Genomic DNA, 26,426 nt, shown 5'->3' with positions numbered 1-26,426 from the left:
CCTGCGCAGCCACATTCACGCCAGTGTTGTTTGCGCATCTAGTTCTCAGGCGACTGGCTCTCTGGAATATCTGTTCTTAGAGTTAAAAGCTCGTCACAAAAAAATACTGCTCGGCGTTTTGTATTGTCCTAGTGACAAAATTAATTACTTTGACACACTCGAAGATATTCTAGAGAGATTGGTTCCCATATACGATCATGTGATTTGCATGGGTGATCTCAATACATGCTTACTCAAAAATGATATGAGAACTAACACCTTAAATTCCATCTTGTCATCTTTTAACCTCCAGACTCTTAATTTTACCGCACCTACACATTACTTTCCCAACTGCAGACCTTCACTCATTGACCTCATCTTTATCTCTAACCCTAACCTTGCTATCTCTCATGGGCAGATGACAGCCCCTTTTTCACACCATGACCTTATTTTTCTTGCTTACAAAGTACGCCCACCCAAGGTTAGAGGTAAAGTTCTTTTTCAGCGAAATTTTAAGCATATGGATTTAGAACGCTTGAGAGAGGATATTAAAAACACTGATTGGTCCACTATTCTTGCGGCAAACAATATCAACGAAATGGTCACCTCATTTACTGCTGAACTAATTAGAATTTACGATACACACGCACCAGTAAAACCTGTGCGTATTAAACATGTTCCTGCTCCCTGGTTAACACCTGTTATCAAAAGGTCAATGGCTAAGCGCGATAGAGCAAAAACAAAAAATAAGAAAAATCCAACCGAAGAAAACTGGAATGTATACAAAAAACTTCGTAACATCTGCAACAGATTGTGCAGGGATGCTAAACGCCGTTACATCCACTCTTCAATGCAGGGTCTCTGCCAAGCGCAAGCTTGGAGATTCCTGAGGTCACTAGGTGTGGGCAAATCCACGGTAACTTGTAAAAGTTCCGTGGATCTCAACTCTTTAAATACTTACTTCATTACTCCTCCTATAATTGTGGACTCCAACACAAAAACATCTACTCTTTCATTTTTGTCTACTCTTGTTTCACCTGACCTACCTCTCTTTTCTTTTGAAACAGTCTCGCAAGAAACTATCAAGAAGCATGTCCGCTCCATTTCAACAAAAGCTATTGGTAGTGATAGCCTCAGCCTCGGCATGATTCTTCCTGTGTTGGAGGACATTGCACCTGTAATAACACACATTATTAACTTTTCACTTACATGCAATGTCTTTCCTTCACTATGGAAGAAAGCCCTTGTCATACCCCTTCCTAAAACCACCAATCCTACTAATCCTTCTCAATTCCGTCCCATATCTATTCTTCCTCTTCTCTCCAAAGTCCTAGAATCCGTCGTCCATAATCAAATTTACAACCATCTTTCCTCTCACAACCTCATGTGTCCGTTTCAATCCGGTTTCCGTCCATCCCACAGCACTGTCGGAGCGCTGCTGAATGTTTCGGAAGATGTGCGGTGTGCGATGGATCAAACCAAGCTCACTGCCATGATTCTGCTGGATTTCAGCAGTGCCTTCAACTCTGTTGACTACGATATTCTTCTTGGTACCTTGCGAGCTGTTAATATTTCTCCCACAGCTATTGACTGGTTTCACTCTTATCTTTCTGGACGCCAGCAGTGTGTGACTCTTGACGATAACTCATCATATTGGATGGACCTCACTGCTGGCGTTCCACAAGGTGGCGTATTATCTCCTTTACTGTTTTCTGTCTTTATTAATAATGTTTCACGTGTTATCACTTCTCCCTTCCATCTGTATGCAGATGATCTGCAAATATACCGACACTTCGGACTGACTGAGTTGGATGAGGCTGTTCGAATTTTAAATGATGATCTTGCGGCTGTTCAGGCCTGGGCTAAATCTTTTGGTCTGCTAGTAAATCCTGCTAAATCACAAGCCATCATTATTGGCAGCAGTAGATTAAGAAGCAGACTGGAATGGGAATTCGTCCCTAAAATCTGTTACTCTGGGGTCCCAATCCCTTACGCTGATAAAGTTAGAAATTTGGGCCTTATTATGGACTGCAACCTTTCTTGGAAAGCTCATGTTAATGAAATCAGCAAAAAAATACATTACTCGATCCACTCTCTCAAGCGTCTCCAGTATTTTCTTCCTTTCAAAACCAAATATATGCTCGCGCAGTCCCTTCTACTACCTATCCTTGACTATGCCGATGTATGCTATCTGGATGTGACAGAGGAGCTGCTTAGAAAATTGGAGCGACTTCAGAATCTCGCAGTACGTTTCATTTTTGGCCTACGAAAGTTTGATCGTATCTCTCACTTCCGTGCTCAGATCAAATGGCTCCCTATTCGCCTTCGCCGTGATATGCATATCCTTTCTACTCTCTTTAACATCATATGTAACCCAAACTCTCCTTCTTATCTTCGATCCCGTTTCCACTTCCTACCCTCTCCTAATCGCTCCAGGCGCCCTGGCATTACACCAAAGCTAGATGTACCAAAGTGCAATACCAAATTCAAACTGAATTCATTTGCGGTACGCGCCTCTTTACTCTGGAACAAACTCCCAGAAAGCATTCAAAAGAGTCCTTCCCTTGTTTCCTTCAAACGTAAATTAAAGGACCATTTTATATCTCAACTCAATTTACAATCATCTACTTAATGAATATGTAAGTATATAACCTATAATATTATATCATATATTTGTATTTATGTGTGTACGTATGTATATATATATATATATATATATATATATATGTATGTAAGTAGTGTGTGTGTGTATATGTATATGTATTATATCTATATGTATCTATGTAAGTGTATGTATTTATACCTGTAAGTATGTAATATATTACAGTCATTTAGCTTTTACGTTATTAATTCTTGCACTGTGTTCCCCGCTATATGACACTCTCTCTCATGAACATTGGTTGACTGGAAGAGATCTCTTCTAGAGATAAGTCCACCTTTGCCATCAACTTTTTGTATAATTTTTCTGTACATTATTTTTAGTGCAATAAAGTATATAATAAATAGCGAAACAAAATGATTCTTAGATTAGCGCGTGCAAACAATCTCTTGAGCTTTTTAATCTTGATAGTTTGGCCACATAGGTATTTATTACTATCAAGTATCGACTCCGTAGTGATTCATAATAGAGTTTGTTACGTTTAAAGGCTTCGATCTAACAGAGCGTGACCGAAGCGACTTGCGACACGCAATCGGTCCACACGTGGCCTTCAAGGTCATCGGGATTAGGCTTTGTTATCTTACAGTTAAACGAGCTCTTTGTTTTATAAAGCATGATATTGTTCCATTAATTTGTAAGGTTCACTGAAAAGTTTGTACAGTTTGTGCTGCTTGATTGTTTCGCTGTTGCTAGATGTATTGTTCTGTCGGTACAGTGTTTAAGTATAGAACTTGACAATAAAACAATTAGTAATACTACAACTTTTAGTAATGATTAAAAAGTATTTTGTAACAATTTATTACGTTTACTAAAACTAATGTGGTGTATTGCGCCTGCGGTCACCAACACGTCTACCCAGTGTGGAGACTATTGGGAAAACACATGAGTTCACGCCATTTTGGCGAAGCTGTGGAGGCCTATGTCCAGCAGTGGACTGCAATAGGCTTAAGTGATGTGAATGTGGTGTATAAAGCGCCAACTTCTCACCATCTCACATGTAGAATGAGGCCTACGCTCAGCTGCGGGATGTTATAGAACTGAATCACCAATGACTTCTGACTTATTAACTTTTATTCCGTAGAAAAAAAAATATATAAATGCTTGAAATTCGAAAGATTTAATTAATTTGTTTTAGAGGACGATGAAGAGTGTGGTCTATCGGAGGGCTCCGAGACGTCGGAGGGCGGCCGTGCTGACACCGACGACGAGGGTATCGAGAGGGACGCTGAACCCCCGCCGAGGAGACGGCGCGCCCTGCGGCGGTTCATGCTGAAGGATGTCATTGAGGTGAGCCACAATATTTATCAATATTTTATTTTATTTGTACTGGGCAAGCCGACATACGGTCTAGGACTGCCTACCCGGGCACCCTGGATATCATCCGTAAATGAGTTCCCCTGCGATAACAAAAAAAGGGCGTTGAGTTGGAAAAGGCAAAACGTTGTTGGTTGTTATCAAACTATAATTTTAATTTATGGTCAATCAGTAATTTTTTTTTTGTGTCATATTAATAAAATGTAAAAACATAACCATGTAACAGTTTAAGCGTTACAATAGCATAGTAATCATGTATTATTACTCGTACAAATTATTATCATAAAAAACGTAAATTATTTCAGTACCCATGTGTATCCTACATCACTAACGAACTATTAGAGTCTCAATGAGATTTGTGCTTTTAGAGGACGCTTAAAACGTTAATTACTTTCAAATATTCGTAAGAATACGAAAAAAATAATTAATTGAATCGCATCTTTATTACATAGATAACCTTTAACATTTGAAGTGATCTGATATTTTAATAATAAGTTTCGTGTTATGAAATAATAGTTATAGAACAGACTATTCTTTTGACGTTTTTACTATCTCTCGCTCACCCAACAAGACCAGCCTTGTGAGTTGTCAAATCAATACATATAATAAAAATGTAACGTCTGTTCATTTAAAATAATATGAGAAAAATGTTATTGGGACCTTTATCAACGCAGAACGCCAGAACAATGATAGTCAGAATTTTTGGTCGTTTGTCTGTTTGTCTATGCGTTTGTGCACGCTAATCTCAGAAACGGCTTATCCGATTTAGATGTGGTTTTTACTAATGTAATGTGGCAAGCTAAGTTTAACATTTAGTGTTTGTTTCATATTTGTTTCATGTGAATCGGTTCATAAATAAAAAAAGTTATGCCAATGTAAAGAATCACATTGAACATGTAAAGTCACTATTCCACGCGGGCGAAGTCGCGAGCACAGCTAGTACGTAATATGTATAAAATGTGTGAACTTTTATAGTTCAATTAGCAACTGAAATTTGTTTTTAGTATTGTTACTATTTTTATTAATTTTTAAAATATTTTCTTCAGTGGAAGGGTTCTATATGAAGTGGGAGATGTCGATATTTATCAAATCATATCAAAATGCTTTCTTTAATATATATAAAAAAAAAAAAAAAAAAACCCACACATCTGGTCACTCAAATAACTGTTATATGAAGTGTATTAATGCCCACGGTTGTGCCATTGTGACCGCTAAGATCAACATTGTATCATAATATATGCGCTATATGACATCCAATTTCACTGCATCATGCATAAACGTAATAAAAGCTATATGGAACGGATATATCTATATTGATACTAGTTTTTCCTCGCGGTTTGACCATGTAAACTTTCGGTCCCGGTTTCGATGGGAATTTTGGGATAAAATATCACCTGTGTTTATTCTAGGTTTTTAGCTGTTGGTGTTCCAAGTTTCATTGAAACGGGTTGCAAATTACAACGAAATCAAAAGAAAAAAAAGTATCTAGCAAAGATTGTAGTCAAAAATTTAACAAATAGTCTGCTAGTGCTTGCCAATTTTTTAGTTTTCAAGCAAGATCTGCTAAAAAAAGATAATTGATTAAACAAGTCCAATTTAGCTTTTGTAATGATAAGGTCGTGATTATTGCAGTTACTTGCGGCGTAGTTCTGCTATTTCCTGCAAAATTATCATTAAATATTCGGTTGTCTCTCGTAATTTCGTTTTCGTCGCAATTCAACCGATATATTTCTTTACGGATACCATTATGATAGAATTTTAAGTTGTTATTTATTACAAAGGTTTTATATAAATAGTTTACATAACATTTAAATTGCATTTTTATTACTGTGTTATAACTAGGCTGTAACCGCAGCTGTGATATATATTTTTTATTTTATGCAAGAAGAAAAGTAATCAAAAATATTGTGTTTCAATTATTCGACTTTATTTCTTTTGTGTGTAGGTACTACATTTAATTAACTAACTGTGCCCGTGACTTCGTCTGCATGGATTTTAACAAAGAGTTACCGTTCAGTTCGCAGAGTTAGAAAATAAATAAATTTCTGAAATAAAAATTAAGTTACTCCTTATTACATCAGCTATCTGCCAGTGATCAGCCACATCAAAATCGGTCTAGCCGTTTCAGCAATAAGGCGGAACAAAGAGACAGACAGATTAAAATTGTAAATAATATTATTTTGGTATATGTACCGTGTATACATCAGACGAACAGACACTCCAATTTTATTTATTTTTATAGATATCACCCCGGTCCCTCAGTTCTCACATAACACACAGTTGAACACACAAACACACTTTTTCGATACCTTCAAAGGACTGCGCTTGAAGAAATATATTTTAAGGACCTCCTCATAATGTCATAATAATTTATTTTCTTAAATATCTACTTACTTGCAAATTTTATCGTGATTTATAAGTAATGTCTGTAATATCCCATTGTTAGACGAAGCCCTCTTACTCGGTGGGTTGGAAAATAATTTCCATACAGCTAGTAAAGATTAGTATAATAAAATATATCAAAAAATATAATTCCACAGATATTAAATATGTTGTAGCGTATTTTTATATGTCGACGATTTGAAACATAAAAAAATATGTAATACTAGCTTTTGCCCGCGACTTCGTCCGCGTGGAATTGTTACTTTGGGCTAACGCTAACTTTAACCCGCGACTTCGTTTACGTAGTACTTGCGAAACTTTTACTGTTTACGCAGTGCACGCAGCGGAAGCTCTCAAAAGGAAAAAAAATTGTAACATTCTTTATTAGTGCTCCGCTCCCATTGGTCTTAGCGTGATGATATATAGAGCCTAAAGCCTTCCTTAATAAATGGGCTAGTCCTGTAGTTCCTGAGATTAGCGCGTTCAAACAAACTAATTCTAGAGCTTTATAATATTAAGTATAGATTTATGGTGATTATGACATTAGTCAAACGACAGTTCAATTAACTAAGAGCCAACTGTTTTAAAAGATTAGGTAATGTTTAAAACGTTTACGTCACGTTCGTAAATAAACATCTTCGACGGGTCTTAATTGTGGAAATTTACAAATTGTGTTTTATTTATTACGAAAAATCCCGACTAAAATGTGAAAGTTTTTAAATGTTTCTTGTGTGTCAATTTAATCTGTTTATTGTGATATTTTAATGTGTATTTACTGTGCTGTGAGGTTACGGTATTAAAGAATATTGCCACCCTCTCTCTTCCCGTGGGTGTCGTAAGAGGTGAGGGATAACACAGTTCCACTACTACCTTGGAACTTAAAAAGCCGACCGATGGCGGGATAACCATCCAACTGCTGGCTTCGAAATACACAGGCCGAAGACGGGCAGCAGCGTCTTCGATGCGACAAAGCCAGCCCTGCGGTCACCAACCCGCCTGCCCAGCGTGGTAACTATGGGCAAAACACACGAGTTCATGCATGTACCAGCAGTGGACTGCGAAAGGCTGATGTGATTAATGTGTAATATGATTTTTTATTAAATATAGTTTAGCAAGAAGCGTTTATAATTTACAAAAAAAAAAAAAAAAACTTTTTTGTAACTGTGGAATGTTATTTATTGACTAGCCCGTTAGCGCAGTTTGTTCTGGTTTCCGCCCCGTGGGTTGCGGGTTCGATTCCCGCCCGAGTCTGGGTGTAATATTTGTATTTATATATGTATTATTTCTATGTTTGTTTGTCAAAAAAATAGCTATATAAGTTGGCTGTTACCTATATAACAAGCATTAAGTCGCTTACCATAGGATCAGACGTGTTTGTATAAGATATTTATTATTTATTTATTTGTTATTTAAATATTTAAATTTACAATTAAACGAAGGAAAAAAATCAAGTAATTTTACGAAAGTTGGTTTTAATTCTGGTATATTTTAATTAAAATGCTATTTTATATCAAACGTATAATGTATACGTATAACGTGTAACGTATAATGTACAACATATTTTTTTTCGAGTGGATCCTCGGAGATATCTAATATAAAATATCTATAATATCTATAATATTATAAAATTCTTTTGCGTTACAATTACTATAAAGAAAACTTTAGGCTATAAAAGGTCACTCGCCTATAGAAGCGAATCTTAATTAGTAATTAAAATCAGCCAATCGAGAAATGGAACTCTGTAGCTAAAACAATTAAAATGGAAAAAATATTTATTTAGTTTAGGGAAAATTTGCTCAAAAAATATCTAATCAAAACACGTTACACTTACGTCTTTTCAAAACTTAACGATTAAATAAAACATTGACTAAAAGCGATTAAACGTATTTTATCAGCGGCTACAATCAAACGATCACATAACATATATTAAATCGGAAATCCGAATATGAGTGTTTTGTTCCGCGAATAATTTCTGTTGACCTCTGACCGAATCACTGACGACCAGCGCTAATTGGTTATTTAACGATGATAGCCATGCTTGTAACAGATCCATTTGTGGAACTCAAATTTTTGTTATATCATCCTCTATATTTCCTTATCGCGATAGATTTACGCCATTTCACGCGGATATAGTGCTTACGTAATATTTTTATGATCTTCTACAAATGATCCCTTCTATAGCAAAACGTTATTTCGATGAGTTAGAGATTTATCTTTAGATTGAGATGATTACACTCTTTAGGTACTTTGATGCGGCGAGTCTTAGAATTTCGTTTTTAGACTACTTTTTACCCTTCGTTCGAGTTTGATGAATGACACTGTAATACACTGTTTTGCTCGATCATCGTATATAATATACCCCATATTCATTAGTTGTAAAGGTAACCTCAGTGGCGTAGCGTGGTTCTTTTGCCGCTCGGCTCGGCGGGCTTTCGGATATTCGGATATCAGAGATGTGTAACAAAACAAGTTTAGGCAACTTTAAATCTAGACCACGAAATATCCTTTTGACAACGTTGTCATCGTTCTCTGTATCGTTGTATAAGAATAATTTCAAGTGTCAGGCAACTCGTTTAATTCCGCTGGGTTCGTATCAAACCTCATTTTGCACGTATTAATTTCAATCTCTAAATATCAATCTCTCAGAGGGTAAAAAGAAAATGCTTAGAGCAATTTTCTTCACTTTTCGTCAACGTTATCTCGCTGAAGTAGGTCGTCGGGTCAGAGCGGTTGAAGTTCTTCTATACTCTATATCATACAAAGTGTGGTATTCGCTCGGTCTTGTAGTGAATGGTCTATATAACGTCTGTGCATTTAAGTAATTTACTTAAGAGTTTATATTGATGGTAAATATATGTAAGATTAGTGGCACTCGTCGTTCGCATTTGTTGCCGATTCATTCCTGCAGCATCTGCATTCCGAATCGATCGCTTCACTTACGTTAAAGAAATATAATTTTTATTTGTGTTATGACGATTCAAAAAATCTTTAGAAGCCTTGAATAAAGTATCCTTATATATATGTGGCACGATATTCTTATTTATATTATTTAATATTTTATGTAATATTTAATCAATATTAATCCCAATAAGAGAATTATTAAAGTTTTATAATATTGTTCTGAACGCTGCGATAACTTAATGTTTATTGTAATTCATCGAGTAAAATTCAATTTTATTGGGTCATAAAACATTATTTTGACACATTATTTGATAGCAATTTATATTTACGTGCGTTCACATTTTTTTTGTATGTTTATTAAATTTTATCAAAATATAATAAGCAAACCCAATTAATACAAACCCAGACATTGATAAATCAGATAATATTAACAAACGCATTAAATCAAAGTTCCACATAATATTATTTATCGCTAATGACTTTAAATTCGATAAGTTCGACTGCAACTCGTGACTGTCGAAAATTTGTATTAATAAACATGTGAAATTAAGTAATGATCGGGTTTCCATGCATCAAGTTGACTTGCAATTGTTTCGTAATGATATTTCAGAACTGATTATTTATTAATCAAGCAAGTTTATTTAATTATCAGCTATATTTCGAACTTTGAAATATCTTCATTATATAACTATGTACCGAAACTGGATATTGTTTAAGTTATATATTTAAAAAAATGTTATTAAACACTATAGTACAATAAAGAATTGATTGATTCAGTGGTCACTTGAAGAAATATTCTTTTTTATTTATATGTTTGCCACTGACTTGTATTTTGTTTTATCTGTAGTCTGATATATATCTGAGATGTTTTCCATGCTATATTTTCATTATGTGTTTATGTAGTTCAGTGAAGGGAACTCAAAATGGGCAACGACGTGCGGAACATATTGTAGGTCATATACAAACTCAACCACTCACTACCCACTTTAAAAACAATTTCACAGCTAATTTGCATTTTAAAAACACAAATATGTCGAAGGTAAATAAATTTGTTTACACGTGACTGACAAGCGTTATTTAAGTAGCACATGCGAGATGACTGGATAAGTTGACTAAAATATGCGGAAACTAGCTCGAGTACCGTACTTTCTTGTGCATATTTCAATAGTTAAGCAAATAAATATTTACAAGACAATGTTGCAACACATCGAATGTTGGAGTCCAATGCAAATACGATGTGAATGTCTTCAATATAAAATTATGCGCGATGACTAGATTTATTAAGAAATGTATCAATTTGTTATCCATTCAATTTCCGGGTTTTGTGACGTCAATGACAATGTTTTGATAAATATATCTTGTGTAAATAGCGACATAAGAAAGTATCTGAAAGTTGAAAAATATTACTTGAAAGATTTGAAATAGTTTTCATATCGTTTATAATATATTGTATTACTTTGTAATTCAAGTAACTATTATAATATTTTCTTATGAGACAAAAATATAGGAACGATATATATGTAATTAAGTATCTACTTAATTAATTCAACATGTGTCACCCACTGCTGGTCATAATCCTTTTTCTCCATGACGGAAAAGGTTGGAGCTTAATCCAATAAATTAAAAACAAATAAACTGCTGTGCTAATGATTAATATTATAATAATGGAAGCTGCTCTTTACAACAGATTACTGATTGGTGGTGACTTTTTATCAACTGTTTCAACAATAAATGTGTAATTTGTGGTTGAAATCCCACGATCTCGCATTAAACGGTTTGCTTCCTCGTTCCTAATACGCACCGCAAAAATTTGGAATGCCCTTCCGGCTTCCGTTTTTCCAACAAACTATTAACTTGGGTATCTTTAAATCAAGAGTGAATAGGCATCTTTTAGGCAAGCGCGCACCACCTTAGGCTGCATCTTTACTTGCCATCAGGTGAGATCGCAGACAAGCGCTAGTCTATATATTAAAAAAAAAGATGAATGCTGGTAGTTTTTGCAACCGTGCGAAGCCGGGGCGGGTCGCTAGTTTCTAATATAAATTTAATTAATTGCTTATAGTTAATAAGTTCAAAAACGAGTAAATTTGATTAAATGAGTTTTTTCACTACTGAAAGGCCCAAAGTTACTTAAGCTAAAACATCACGCCGCCAAGCCACGCAAAACATTGTAATATAACAGTAATAAATGAGAATGCGAGTAAACTGACACTAATAGGAGTCGTAGAGTAAGTTATTAAAATAAATATAATGTGGTGGTGCAGTAATCACAATAAGTGGTTGTTTCGTTAGCAGTTGGGAGGTTCGATCCCTGCTCATAAAAAAATGTTCGTATAGGTCATACACTCGTAGATACAGACTCCTACTGACTAAAAACATGCAGGACCCGCTACAGCTAAAGTGGGCTATAGTCCAACTGATCAACTGGGTTCATTAATGGGCGGTATTTATTATTTGTTTTTTTGTGCCCAAAATTTGTAACATAATTTGTATACTTATAAAATCCCCAGCGATGCGTATGGCACTGCGGCGGCGGCAGTGGGCGCATCGCGCGCGAGACGGCCGCGGCCCACTACCGCGCCGTGTGCCGGGCGCTGGTCGCCGAGGCGCTGGAGCTGGCGTCCTTCCTCGCGCGGGTGCGCGTCGGGGGTGCGCGCGACCTCGGCGCCGCTGAGGACTCCGCCACGCACCTTGATACTCTGCACTTCTCTGATTGGGTGAGTTTATGTGACGTACTATATTGCATTTTTTTTATTAAGTGTCACAATATCTAGACTCTTATTTTTCCGTGCATTTTTTGAAAATCTTAAAATTTGTTTCATTTTGAGTACGTTACTATCATAAGATAGTAATTCTCAAGACTAGACCACATCGCGTTTTAATAATATCAAGATAAGCGCAGTTAACAAACGTACAGCCCACCACAACTAAAAGCATCGCAAGCGCGTTGATCCTCTTCAAGAGCTCCAACCACCTTACCACAGGAACACAAAACAGCTTAAAAGCAGTATTATTTAGCTGTTTATCTTATCTAGGGTCGAGGTACTTCCCGAGTCTGGTTGTTCACGATTTTAAGCAGGATGTTTCCTGCCATCATAATGTGTTACGAGTTACGACCAATTCAAAGTATGATTTGGCAGATTGTCCATATATTACCAATATCTTATTCTTCACTCTTATACAAGCAGCCTTTTATTGACGTCTATTTTAGGAAATGTATGACTTTGAAATGGTTTTCCAATGATTTTTTGAATGGTTTTTTGAAATGGTTTGAATGGTTTGACGATATAGGTTGAGATGAAGTTAACGGAATCCTCAAAACTATCAACTATGTATGATGTTTAAAAACTATGTCTGCTCATTATTTACGTGCTATATAATGTAATTTTTAATATCTAAATATTAAGGAATATATAATGTAAGGGTACATCAATGTATTGAGGATGAAGTAGACGAATGGAGAAAAATTTCTCCTAAATACAACTAGCCCCTATGACTAGTTGTATTTAGGAGAAATTTTTCGGAGCAGCCTACAAATTATGCTCTAACTATTGCTTTCATATAAATTATGTTTTGTTGACGATCCAAGATTAGTTTTAAAGTATGAATTTTACTTATAAAGAATTAAACAAAATTGACTTAGTTATTATGTGTATACGTTTCTTTAGTCCAGGTATTTAGGTAATTATAAATAGTTTCAGGGTTTGTAAACAATATGAGCACTAGACGCAACACATAATTAGCACCAATCAAACTGTAGACATTATTAGCCAGCCATGTTTCTGTTTTGCATATAAAGTGGGTGGCTAATATTGTTTCTAGTAATTGAATACTTAGCGATTAATTTTCGTATACTGGCATTTCGATTCATTGAGATTTAGGTACCTGCTTGTACAAGCAGTAAGATTAATTGTGAAGACATAGCTTTATTTCCATATTAGTGGGTGGGTAATTGTAGATATATAGCTCTTTCGTGTATTGTTCACGGAAGTTTGTGGTATGTTGACAAAGTAAATAGTTAATTAATTTGTTAAGAGCTTTTACAGTTGTTATTGTTTTTATTATCACTTACGTCAGTCAGTTTGTTCCTTTAAAATATCTTCTTGACTATCTAATATATAAAATTCTCGTGTCGCGGTGTTTGTAATTAAACTCCTCGAAACGGCTTGACCGATTCCCATGAAATTTTGTGTGCATGTTAGGTAGGTTTGAGAATCGAACAACATTTATTTTTCATCCCTCTAAATGTTAAATGGCAGTCCACCCCTATTTTTTTTTTAATTTTTAGATAAATTATTTATTCTTTATTTTATTATGATTTGGCATTGAAAAATACACACAACCCTAAATTTTCACCCTTCTACTACTAACCCCTATTTTGAAATAGCGTTTAGCGGCAAGACAACGTTTGCCGAGTCAGCTAGTATATATATATCATTTTTACAAAGGATGATGGCAAGGGCGAAAGTCTCTACATATCAGAGATCTCTACCAATCTACCCATGGCGGTAAACAACTATCTTATTCTGTGTACTCTGATGAAATTTATTTATACAAAATCGTTGTTAAAAAGTTTTCACTTAAAATAGAATTTCTCTAAATTATCAATATATTAAGGTAGATCACAGCAGATGTATCTTGATAGAAATTTCGGAGCAGCCCGACTGGGTGAGTACAACCTATAGAAGATTGCCGTCAAATAAGTTCACTGTATTCCTGTGGTGAGTTAGGTAGCTCTTGAGGAGGGTAGCGTCGACAACGCGCTTGCCACTCTCCCGGTTTAACAGGCGTCTTAGTCTGCGGTGTTTTTCGTTATTATCAGGCGGACTGTATTTAAGCTTTTTTACCACCATAGTACTATAAAAAAGTCAAGTTTTCCAAAAAATATTAGTAGAATATACACTTTTTGCTAAGTTACTTAAAATAAGTCAAACACCCCAAATGTTATATAATCCAGGACGGATGGTATGCGAGTATTTCGCAATGTGCTCGCACCGGCGTGCACGACGCCGGCGTAAATATTAATAGCGGCGTGCTCCCTAGGAATTTGCGTTGAATTAATTACATTATTTATACCTAATATTAGGGTTATCATTCGAAAAAATTTGGCGAATACACTACAGATATATGGAATATACTTTAGACTTAAAAATAAATGCACACACACGCACACAAATTCAACGAGGATAATTAGTTAGCGATAGTCATATAGATAAGTCATCTCTCAGAACATATCCTTTGTTTTGCAAATAAAAATTAAACCCAAAAGACACATAACACATAGCGAAAAAAAAACCTAAATACTTAACATTTTAACAACCGCTCTGATGTAGTGGTGCGAGTAGTCGCCTAAAACACCGACGTTTTGCGGGTTCGATTCCCGCTCGGTATGGATATGTGTGTCCCGGACGTTATTAAAAAATACCTGATAGCGATCGTTACTCATAGTAAGTATCATAGCCGCCAACCCGAAGTGGAGCTGCGTGGTAGATTAAGCTCCAATCCTTCTCCTACATGGAGAAAGAGGCCTATGCCCAATAAGGCGGAATGCGAACAATTGTAAAGCTTATTAGGTAGTAAACTCTTAAGTACTTACAATTAAGCTTTTTAAAAGCAAAAATTTATGAAACTTGCTATAGATGGAGTATAAAATTTTTGGCACTAATATATTAAGAGATTGTCGAATAGCAAGAGCATCAACCCTGTCAATTATCTACTACATACACTGATATACCATCGTGTGAACTGGTCACCTGGTGCAGGTGACTCGTATAAGTCGTATAGACGATGACAGTATCGAATTCAACCGCTTTTGATACAAATTTATTTTATTATAAATAGTCTTATAATTAGTATAAAAACACGTGTGTCATACATGTTGTAATTAAATTAATTATTTTAAAATATAGTCTTAGTTTAAGTATCGATTTTATACATGCTTATTTACATAATTCACATTAATTAATATTTAATGAAATATAATTAATGTCAAAATGTCAAGTACTAATAAACATATATTAACATCCCATCTGCGTTTCCATATACCATTAACCCGTGAATAGTGAACAGAAACGGGACTGGCATCACTCATGCATATATTAAGTAGTTAAGAATGAAAAGAGCCTCTACATATGTCATGTGTTCCTAGTAAGTAAAAGTACTAAAACAGTCATACGAATAGATTAGGCTTTATTGCACCACCTGGTACTATATTAATTGCAGACAAAATAACAATTATTTTAATCTTAGTAATAATTTAAGTGAATATACTTTATTTTTCTCTCTCCCATCAACATGTCGCAGTCTACTGCTGGACATAGGCCTCATGTTCGCACCAAACATTTTGGTTATCCCCAATCCTCGTCCAGCCTCCACCGGCAATCTAACCCAATCTAACTGTAGGCTACCTGGCATTTATTATTTGTTTATGTATATTATATTTATTTGTATTTCACATATATTAACTTTTATGATTTAATTTATAAAATATTATTTTTTATATATATTTAATAAACAAGCATATCCGCACGATACCCGTAGTATACGGCGTATTTGACATTAGTTATTTCACTAGCAATTTTTAAATTCAAATTAATTTGTCATTTCTAAAAGAACGCTCTAGAAAGAGTACAGAGCGCATGATCGAGAATTTTGACAAGGGCTAGTGAGAAAAACGTAATTTGGTTTTGTAATAAATAAAATTGTGGATATCGGATATCTATATTGTTCGAGTGCTAATCTATAAATAAATATATTGTTTAACTCCTAAATAACCTTATTTATGTAGTATAAACAACAAAATAGATAAATATTTTTGTAATGAAAATCACAATATTTGGATTGAAATTCATATCCACTTATTGTCGGATCAAATAATGTTAACAATATCTTGGTTTTAAAATTTTATGAATTTAAATTATTTCCAATAATTTGAATTCTAAAATATAATAAAAAGTCATAAAATGAATAACATAATTCATTGAAGAAAGCTCATTAAATAACAAGCATTTAAATAATAGTTTTAAGTGTACTTTGTCATAAATACTTGATTAATAGTTATAAAAGGAGGTTCACAAACCTTGGGAGTTAAACATCGCTCTAGTTACGAGTTGCCATTTTAAATTAAGCGGGGTCGACATTTGATCATGGTTACTCAACACTTAGCTCACGATTTTGGTAGCAAGTTACTGTTAGAACATGTTAGGAAGCATTTGCTGATAAGTCAGATAAAACGTACTGGCATCAAGTCTGCCCACAAGCTTCTATCTATGCTTCATCTCAATTCATAACGAGATTAAGATTGACTACACACAATAGATAGATAATTTGGTAACAAAATATGTAAATATTATTAAAATGTGTGATTTGGCTACGATCGTCTGTTTCTAAGGAAGCCAACCATATAATATCTAAGATATATATCACTTACTTACTCAGTGCTTTTTCTAATAAATGTCCGTATAAACACTACGCATAATAATAAGTGTGTATTACACTCAGGCTTGGAGCGGGAATCAAATCCGTAACCCTAAAGCAAAAAGCAGGAACACTGCTAAATACGCCAACAGGTCTGTCAAACGTGTTATGAACTTGTGACGGTTCCAAAATTTCGACATATCTTTTCAAAAATATCTTGTATTTCGATCGAAATATTCATGAACTTGGTTATGCTAATATAATATGAAATACTAGGATGTTATTAAATATTAATCAATTTTATGTGTCTAATTAATTATGTTAAAATTATTCGGACTTGTGTTTAAGTATCTCGTTAACGCTTCTTAACCTGATCTTATTTTCTACTCTGTTTCAGAAATTATTAATTTATAATAATTAAAAACAGTGGCTAAATGATGATTTGGTGTATTAAATTATGTCTAATTGGGTTTTTATTGTAATGTTTGAAAGCAAAAAACATAATAGAGTAATTCCTGTACTTGTTTTAACTACATCTTTAATGTATATGAAAAAAATATTTGTTTTATTTTTAAAACTAAATTTTCTAAAATGTTTTACTTTTATTCCCTCTTATTTAGTCAAACCGAAGGATATGGAGAGCTTTACAAGTATGTACTTGAATACGAAAGACAACTTTCAAACTCTGCTTTGTGTATTCGGTTTTGTCGCAAATATTTTTTTCTTCTTAGAATTTTGTTTATTATAGTAAATTAAATAGTTGTAGACAATTTCAAATATAAGATTTTTTATTTATATTATTTATGTTTTTTTTGACGATTTATTTTATTTTTTTATTACTGTCAGTGCCTTCCTATTTATTCTTAGCAATAGAATGCAAATGATTTATTGCTTTTAAATTATTCCAGGCGCGATTCTGGATGCAAGTAATTGGAGAATTGCGAATGGGAGTGAAACTGAAGAAAGTTAACTACTCAAGAACTCCTATAGAATACGAATTGACTCCGTATGAAATACTCATGGACGACATAAGGTCGAGGCGGTACACGTTAAGGAAAGTTGATGGCGCGATACCTCAAAAGTAAGTTAAATGAAGTGTGATTCATAAATTAATTTAATGTTGTTAATATCTGATAAATATCCAATGGGGGCGGTAACACTTCTGTATTCTTTACATGGAATTCTTTTTTATATTTAGTTTTTTTAATTTTTTTATTTTTAATAGGGTAAAATAAACCTTACAAATTTGCAATAAATATTGATACAAGATATTATATATTTAAAGTTTTTAAAATAGAAATTAATATATATGTAGGTTGCATAGAGTCGATATTCTTTTATTACTATTTTTCAGTGTACTATATCTAACACGTTTTTTACAGTGTCAAGAAGGATGCGCATGCAATGATACTCGAATTTATTAGAAGTAGGCCTCCACTGAAAAAGGTACGTGTTCATTTATATTCATCTCAAGACTTACATAAGAGATTATTGTTCCCTAATATATATTTAAAAATATTATATCGAATCCAGATACTTTATTGTATATTGGTTTATAACATAGAAGTTGCTGCGTTCTTTTTTTAAAAGTGATATATTTAAACTATTTTGTGACATCTTCAAATTCTTATGTGTTGACTATAGGCTTCAGAAAGAAAGTTACCACCACCGCGACGAGAAGTGACGCCGCGGGAACAACTTCTAGCTTCCATCCAGGTGGGCCGGCAGCTCAGGCCTACGCCCTACTCGAGACGATTATGTAAGTATACTACTACTATCTTGATTTGATACAAATGTAGATACATTTTCATACTAATAAACTTTTAAGAAATTATTGATCTTTGTTAGTTTTATACTAACTAAATACGAGTACCTCCAACATTGTAATGGTTGTAAAAATGTCGTTGAAATTAATTTTGGAATCGAGCCTAAGCACTAAAATTAACTTTTTCTTTGAAATTAGTAGTTTTTTATCACATTGAAATTGAATAAGAACTTGTAAACTTAAGGTTTATGGATAAAATTCATGTTAATATGCTTATTGTCATCTTCTTATTTATTTAGGCTAGTAATTCAGAGTTTAGCGAATTATTCAGAACGAGCTTTTTATTATAAATTATGTTCGGACCTTTTTCCTAGTAGTCGAAAATTCGAAGATACTTTTTTTATATATAACTAGGTCGGTAAACAAGCTACGACTCACCTGACGGTAAGCGATTACCGTAGTTTATAGATGCCTTCACCACCAGGAGCATCGCAAGCTCGTTGCCGACCCTATCCCCTATTCCCCCCAGGCGTTCTGGTCACCATACTCACCAACAGGAACATAACACTGCTTAAAAACAGTATTATTTAGCTGTGATCTTTTGTAAGGTCATGGTCATATCACCCTAGTCGGGCTGCTCCATATTTTGATCAGGAAATTTTCTGCTGTACTCTACCACAGTTGAGACTTAAACTATTCGAATAATTCTTAGTATTGTTGCGTATAATTCTTAGCGTTGTTGTATACGAGTAAATCATTAAGAACGTGTAGTATGATAGTTATGTACTTTAAATTATAATTTATAGTATCAAACTATTTACAGCCACATTTACAGCCCTACTTGATATAAGCAAATTCCTTGTTCCAGATTCCCAATCCCTAATTCCCTCGGCTCCCGAAACGTTTACAAATTTCAATTATATGTTTGATGTTAAATTTTTGAAGTGTCTGCTACATTCCTTTTGTATTTATTTGCTTATTTTCACTGGATATGTATATTATGTAAACATATATTAAATTATACAGAATGTGTGAATCGTCAGTTTTGCTATTTATTTTTGACAGGCATTTAATAATTTGAAGTAAATATTAGTTTGCTTAAAATTATTTATTTTATTGTTGAATATTTGTTTGACATATTATTACAATATTGTAGTTTTTTTGTGTTCTATTTCAGCAACGTAAAAGAGACTTAGTCGACTCTCTTTTGGTAGTCAATATTAATTAAATTTTATTGTCTGTGAGATGAATAAATTCAATCATGATTCCAACTAAAAGTATGATGTATCAAGCAGAGTTTCGAAATAATTACGTCTGATTCTATTATTGTTGTTGTTGTTGTTGTTGGACACCACTCCCTTAATAATAACAATCATAATCTACACATGAAAAGAAGCTTACAGTTAATAACACTATAAATATGTTATTTAAATAATATAGGTACATAATTAAGCAAATAACAGTGGTTAATGACGATGGACGAATAGACGACAGTAATTTCAAAAACAAGTAAGTTTCAAAAACAAGTAAGCAGTGTTCCTTAATTCTCTTTTTGAAAGCTTCCAATGAATATTTTATATATAATATATGTTTGTAAACTTGTATTTGTATTGTTTTGTTTTTTATTATTGTGAACAATAAAAAAAATCTCTCTTTCTTTCAATGAAGTTGCACGTCTAATGTGTAGTAAGTAGTAAAGTATTCCATGACTGTGCAGACTCAATGCAGAAAAACGGCGTAGAAAACGTAGGAGTGATTACACATTTTCAATGCTAGGTTTTCACAAGTGTCTTAGTTAAATATACGGCATTTTTATTTCACTAAGGTTTTTCGGTTTAGGTTGTTTATACTGAACAAGTTGCCAGTTGTCTTTGTCTTGCTGAAATTACGACCACCTAAAGTCTCATAAGAGAAGAAAATCGTTGTACCATTATATTTCATGTTTTCCTAGTAATTCAGTTTTCTATAAACATAAACTAAATAAATTACAATAAAATTTTATCAAACGGTTGAGTGATATTTTGCTTAATTGTTAAATGCCATTCTATTGAATGGCATTTAACAATAATACAATAACGATTATTGCACACTGTAGGTACAGCCTAGCTTTCAAGTATATGCCTATTCTAATTATTTACTTAAAATTTTAATATTAACGGAACTTAGACTCCTAGGTATACTTTTAAAAGCTATAAAATTAAAAAGAAAATGTTTTCGAAAACTTTCAACTAGAAGTATTGAAGTTGGGGTTAAAACATTGTTTGTTTTTTTTTTTTTTGTCTAATTCGAATTTCGGAACGTTGAATATTTTATATTTTTTACATAAATAAGTCTATTTTACGTTGAAAATAAAAAAAACGTGCAAAAAATATACAATACAGCAACCCCATTTTATTTTTTAAATAAAAGTCACGTTATTGCAGTCCAGTTCCTATTCGCGAGAGAGCCGAATATAAATAGCTATTTTGAATGTCGATATGCAAATAAAACAGACAGATACAGTTTAAAATACACGTTTTAAATGCGAGATGAACTATACAACAAGAAGTAGGACCTGAAAATACGGTGCAGAACTAATTTTTAACCGACTTCCAAAAAAGGAGGAGGTTCTCAATTCGACTGTATTTTTTTTTAATGTATGTTACTTCAGAACTTTTGACTGGGTGGAGCGATTTCGACAAATTTTCTTTTAATCGAAAGGCGGTGTGTGTCATTTGGTCCCATTTAAATTTATTTGAGATCTAACAATAACTTTTCGAGTTATATCTAATAATGCGTTATTACTTTACGCTTTTTTCGTCGATCTACGTTATATTATACCGCATAATTTTCTACTGGATGTACCGATTTTGATAATTATTTTTTTGTTGGAAAGGGGATATCCCTAGTTTGGTACCATGATAAGGGAACCCGGATCTAATAATGGGATCCCAGAGATATCGAGGGAAACTCTTGAAAATCCGCAATAGCTTTTTACTGAGTGTACCGATTTTGATAATTTTTAATTTAATCGAAAGCTGATGTTTATCATGTGGTCACATATAAATTTTATCGAGATCTGATAACTACTTTTTGAGTAATCTCTGATAACGCGTAGTTATATTCACTATTTTTTCGTCGATCTACGTTGTATTACTCGTCGATGTAATTGAAGTCGGTTTTTTTTCGTTTGCGAGCAAACACATATAAAAATATATTATAAATTATCATCGATATTTACTATGATGTATATTTATCTTAAATATTATGTCGGTAATGAAAATACATAATTATACATACTAAAATATAAATTAAAATACGTGTATGTATATATATATATATATATATATATATATATATATATATATATATATATATATATATATGTACTATTAGGATACTATATATAATGTACTTATGTTAAAAATAGACAAAAAACGCAATGAAAATTTCAAAATAATTTTCATCATTTGAGCGTCTATAACAATTACAGTTTAACTTCTGTCGATCCAAAGAGATCTTTTAAAACTTACGTTTATAAAGTTTGATTTTATTGATCTGATTTTGCCCATGTCTGATTAACTGCAGTGATATTGTTATCATTGTGATTTGTCGTTTAACATCTCATCATATCATTGTGACTTGTCAATTATTTCGGAGACAACAAAATGATGCTGTCACCTTACATTGGCAAGGATGATTAGAACAATCTTGATAAAAAGGAAATAGGTAAGTACTATAAATACAACAATAATTGATTAAATATTTGTTATAATTTAACTGCGGGTTCCCTTGCTTTCACTATATTTATATTAAAAAACAACTATAATGTTAATTTCAATTGATAAAAAATATTTTAGAACTGTAAATGCAGTTAAATTGTCACGCAGTTTGACGGGTTAATTAATTGTAAAAGTGTTTGGTCCGAATAAATAATTTATTATTTATTTATTTATTTAGATATAGTTGCAGTAAAATTAAATCGTACAATATTATCGTATTTCGTATTTTGCTTGAAGTTACTGCACTTCAAATGTATACGAAGATTTATATTCTTTTATCATCCAAGTATATTTTGTACTATTTTTAGAGATATATAATTATCAATGACAGTTAAAGTAATCTTGAAGAGAGACGTCTTTGTAAATTTTATTGCCGTATTGTACGCGCCGTAAAATTTATCGCTATTGTGTGCTGATGCGTTACGAAACTAGATCACAGAGTTTGAGAGTAGTTACTCTCATTGTATGAAGTTTTTTTTTTAATTAAAGAACACAAACATAGGAAGTCATGTTAGTCATATTTTGTAACATACTTTCCATGCGGCCTTATCTATGTACTACATACATATTGTCTTTAAACCGAAACGGTAACTCCTAAGTTGAGCATGATTTAATAAATTATAAAAGTACATTAAAAATAAATTCTAATATAAAGATATATTAAATTATTTATAAAATTAGTTAATGTCTACGGTTAGAGAAGTATTTATGTCAAAAATATAAAATAATCAACGTTCCAAAATTCGAAATCGGACAAACAAACGACTGAACTGTTTTTCAATTGTCATGTAATTTATTAAGACGTGTATTGGGGATTGAAATCTTAAGATTTTTTAATAATAATAGAATTATGGATTGTCATTTAACACATCGTAGACATTTTTTTTGAGACGATTACATAATTGAATCGCTGTGGCTCTTAAATTTTCTAGGTCACGATCAAGTCATATCGATCTGTCTAGGAAGACCTCTCGGCTCCAGAGTCTCGATATTCCAGTAGCCTGAAGTGTGACTAAAGATTTTAACAGTTGTGTTTACGTAACAATACGATCCATTTTTAAAGTACGTTCCATTTTAAAAAGTGAATTAAGTTCCATTAATCATTGTTATAATAAAGTCTGGTCTTTCTTTCAAATAAATTTTAGCACTTATTTTAGCATCTTCCGTGTATTGTAATGTTGACTTAGAAACGTTTCATTGATATTTTTTAAAATAATTTTATTATTTTTGATTTTAGAGACATATTTATTCCTTCAATCGCGTAGCGGTCTTGAAATACATTTTACAGTTTATATTTCTTTATTGTATTTAACTTCATTTAAATGTTTAAGCCGTGTTAGTATTTTATTGTAAATTGTCAAGGAAAAGTATTAATTCCTTTTGTTAAGATGACACGTACAACGTTTTTCCTCTTTTATATACCTAAAGAATTTTTTTAAGTTTACAATTATCTGAAGTTTTAATATCTATAATTATTTTAACAGAAATTAAATATTCATTTAACAAGCCATTCTAGTGTTTCGCAATGCAAGCGTTTTTCGGTCTGAGAAACACTAGATTTTCGGTATCATTTTAGTAATTAGTTTTTCTTTGTTGGGTGGCACTTCGGATTGTAAAATGAGAATAAAAACTAATACCGACAATGGAGCGGAAAGCCGGAGTAAAATGAACAAAACACAGATTACATAAAACAGGTCTATCAGTTTCATTCGTTAGCATCGTTCGATTTCTATTCCACTCCTTTTTTCGTTCTTTTTTCAAACAATATAAAAAAACGAAAGAAGAAAATTGTTGTTTTAATGATGTTTAAATATAGCCATATTTGAATATCGAATAAATGTGTTTGAAACTATTTTGTTTGACTTTTTAATACTAAAAAAAAAAACAAGTTTTTTTAAAATGTTTTTTTTTCTTCTTTTGTTTTGTTAATGGAAAAAAAAAAAAATATGATTTTAAATATTAAGAAGCGCTTGCCGTTAAGCAACCGTGTATCAATCTTTCTTGCCGCAGTCGGTGTCCGATACCGCAACAGCGCGCTCGTTTACTACCGCCTTACAAAAAAATATATTTGTATATTGAGTATAAAATAGATAAATACATTACAAACAATATAAAAATAATAGATTGATTTATAAATACAAATAGTATAATAAATAACGTTATTTAATTAAGTGAAGTGTTTATGGCTTCAATAGAGGGTTGCTGTGTAAATGCGATTAAGTAGTAATCGAAGTAGGACTGTGTGTTCCGTGAGAGAATCGTGTCAGATAATTAAGTGGTATAATTTAGATTTGATCGGAACTTTAGTTGATAGTGACGACTGACGAGTCGGTACGATTTGTATCGGTTCTCTAAGACTTGATAATTCATGATGGGTGTTTGCGTGGCCAATACTCTTGCTATGGACATAAGTCGTAAGTATATACATATATCATTTATTATACCTAAAAATAATAGGAATTAATTATGTTAGATAATTACGGACTTATTTCAAGAAGAGAGATCCAATTAATCTGCACGTATATGATATACAATATATATTTTTTAATTTAATTCAATTTTTACAAGTCGGTATAAATTATTTTGCTTATATTTTGATTACTAATTTACTAACTTCTGTTGATCAATACGAGAAAAATAGTATGTTTAATTTGAACTATGTGTGTTGAAGATTGTTATTGATAATATTGGTTTTTTATCTTTGATCGAGATAAAAGTAACAATACAATTGCAGATCACGTAAGAAGTTTCTTACGCAAGATGTTTTCAATGAATCTAGGATTGAGAACTCGATTTTTGTCGACTTTATCTTAAGAGTACGTGATACAGAAACATGTCTAACAATTCAATTGTATTCTACTTAAAAAATTTCGACATTTCGCTATTGAAAACTTTTTACGTGTGGTATTTTTTCATGTACACTTATCAGCATTTTATTTCGTTTATATGTAGGTCGAGTAGAATATAAATCGTTTACTCATTAGTTTGATACATAGTACGTACAACTAGTTTTATCACGATAAAGTTTTATATAAAAAATGATATTTTTCTATGAGTTCGAAGTGAACATAGTTTCGTATTCAAAAGTGGTTCACAATCACTTATGTCATAACATAGTTTATATATTAATATGGTCTAATCAAAAGCTCTACTTTAAGACCTAAGACCTTTTTTCTTCATGGGGCCTTAAAGGAGTGCACCGTTTTGACCCACTTGGATGCTTTTGTGTACATTCTTTGTCCTAAGATGGAAAGAATCGCGTGAAATCTGTTGCAGTACATAGCGAACATTCTAAGAAATAGGTCCGAAAATCTAGATCAGAACTCGGTATTAAATAATATAAATCACAAGGTAATCTTAATATTGATCAGCTACTGTTGATTAAAATTATTATCACGGTTGTCAATAACCTTTTTATAAATAAGAGAAATAGTAACAGTAATGTTTATGCTACAATGAATACAATATTGATTCATTAATTAAAGTTTAACTAATAGGTATATTTCAAAAATGTTTTTAAATGTTGTGAAATATGAAATGTGCAAATTTTAATTTTATATAAAGATTGCTTCAGCAACTGCTTGGAGGTCCATTTCGATAATTATATATTAAATTTTATCATATGTTTTTTTATGTTACACGGCTATTTTCGGTTATATAATTATTTACCCGTATACTTATTGTCAGTGGGCATACTATTACAAAGTTTAATAGAATTGAGTTTTTTATTTAAAAAAAAATTACTAGTGTAGTTTAACTGGTTGATTTTTTTTTATAGTAACGTTGTCGCTATAAACGTGTTACAGAGTTCTGTATCACGTTTTAAATTCGATCCGATGAAGGAAAGTAGCACGGTTCAAGTCGGTTACTCATTTGACCCATTGCACGTAAGGGCTGTCTGTAGCAATGCGGATCTTAGATTTATACCTTTCACGACGTGTGACCTTTAGGTATGTACGTGATATTTTTGCACTTCGCATTTGCCATTTATTAGCCGCTTCGATTTAAAAAGTTTATATATTATGTGCGTGTATATTTTGTGTACACAATTTTTTATGATGTCTGCTTTAAATAATTAATTTTATTTTAGCACTAAATCTGTTTAGAAGTTGTTCTTATATTCTTGTAACACGATTGCTGTGTGACCACTGCCTACTGACTGACTAAAGACCTAATAAAGATTAAAAAAAAAAAAACAACATAAAACAGGTTTGTTCTGTGAAAATTCTTTGAATTATAATCAGCCTAA

General features: G+C 32.6%; 1 protein-coding gene across 1 annotated transcript in view; it reads left to right on the top strand.

Moving 5' to 3' along the window:
* LOC123669632 (protein spire) overlaps positions 1-26,426 on the top strand; it is a 181,138-nt gene that overhangs the window by 111,508 nt on the left and 43,204 nt on the right. The window contains exons 4-8 of the mRNA XM_045603230.1: positions 3,774-3,925; positions 11,746-11,952; positions 17,560-17,732; positions 18,034-18,097; positions 18,296-18,410. Of these exons, the coding sequence (XP_045459186.1) occupies positions 3,774-3,925; positions 11,746-11,952; positions 17,560-17,732; positions 18,034-18,097; positions 18,296-18,410 (711 nt within the window). The remainder of the gene's footprint in view (positions 1-3,773; positions 3,926-11,745; positions 11,953-17,559; positions 17,733-18,033; positions 18,098-18,295; positions 18,411-26,426) is intronic.

Source organism: Melitaea cinxia, chromosome 3, assembly GCF_905220565.1.
Source record: "Melitaea cinxia chromosome 3, ilMelCinx1.1, whole genome shotgun sequence".
Classification (NCBI taxonomy): Eukaryota; Metazoa; Arthropoda; class Insecta; order Lepidoptera; family Nymphalidae; genus Melitaea; species Melitaea cinxia.
Note: the sequence above shows the minus strand (reverse complement) of the source record. Positions and strands in the feature narration are given on the sequence as shown.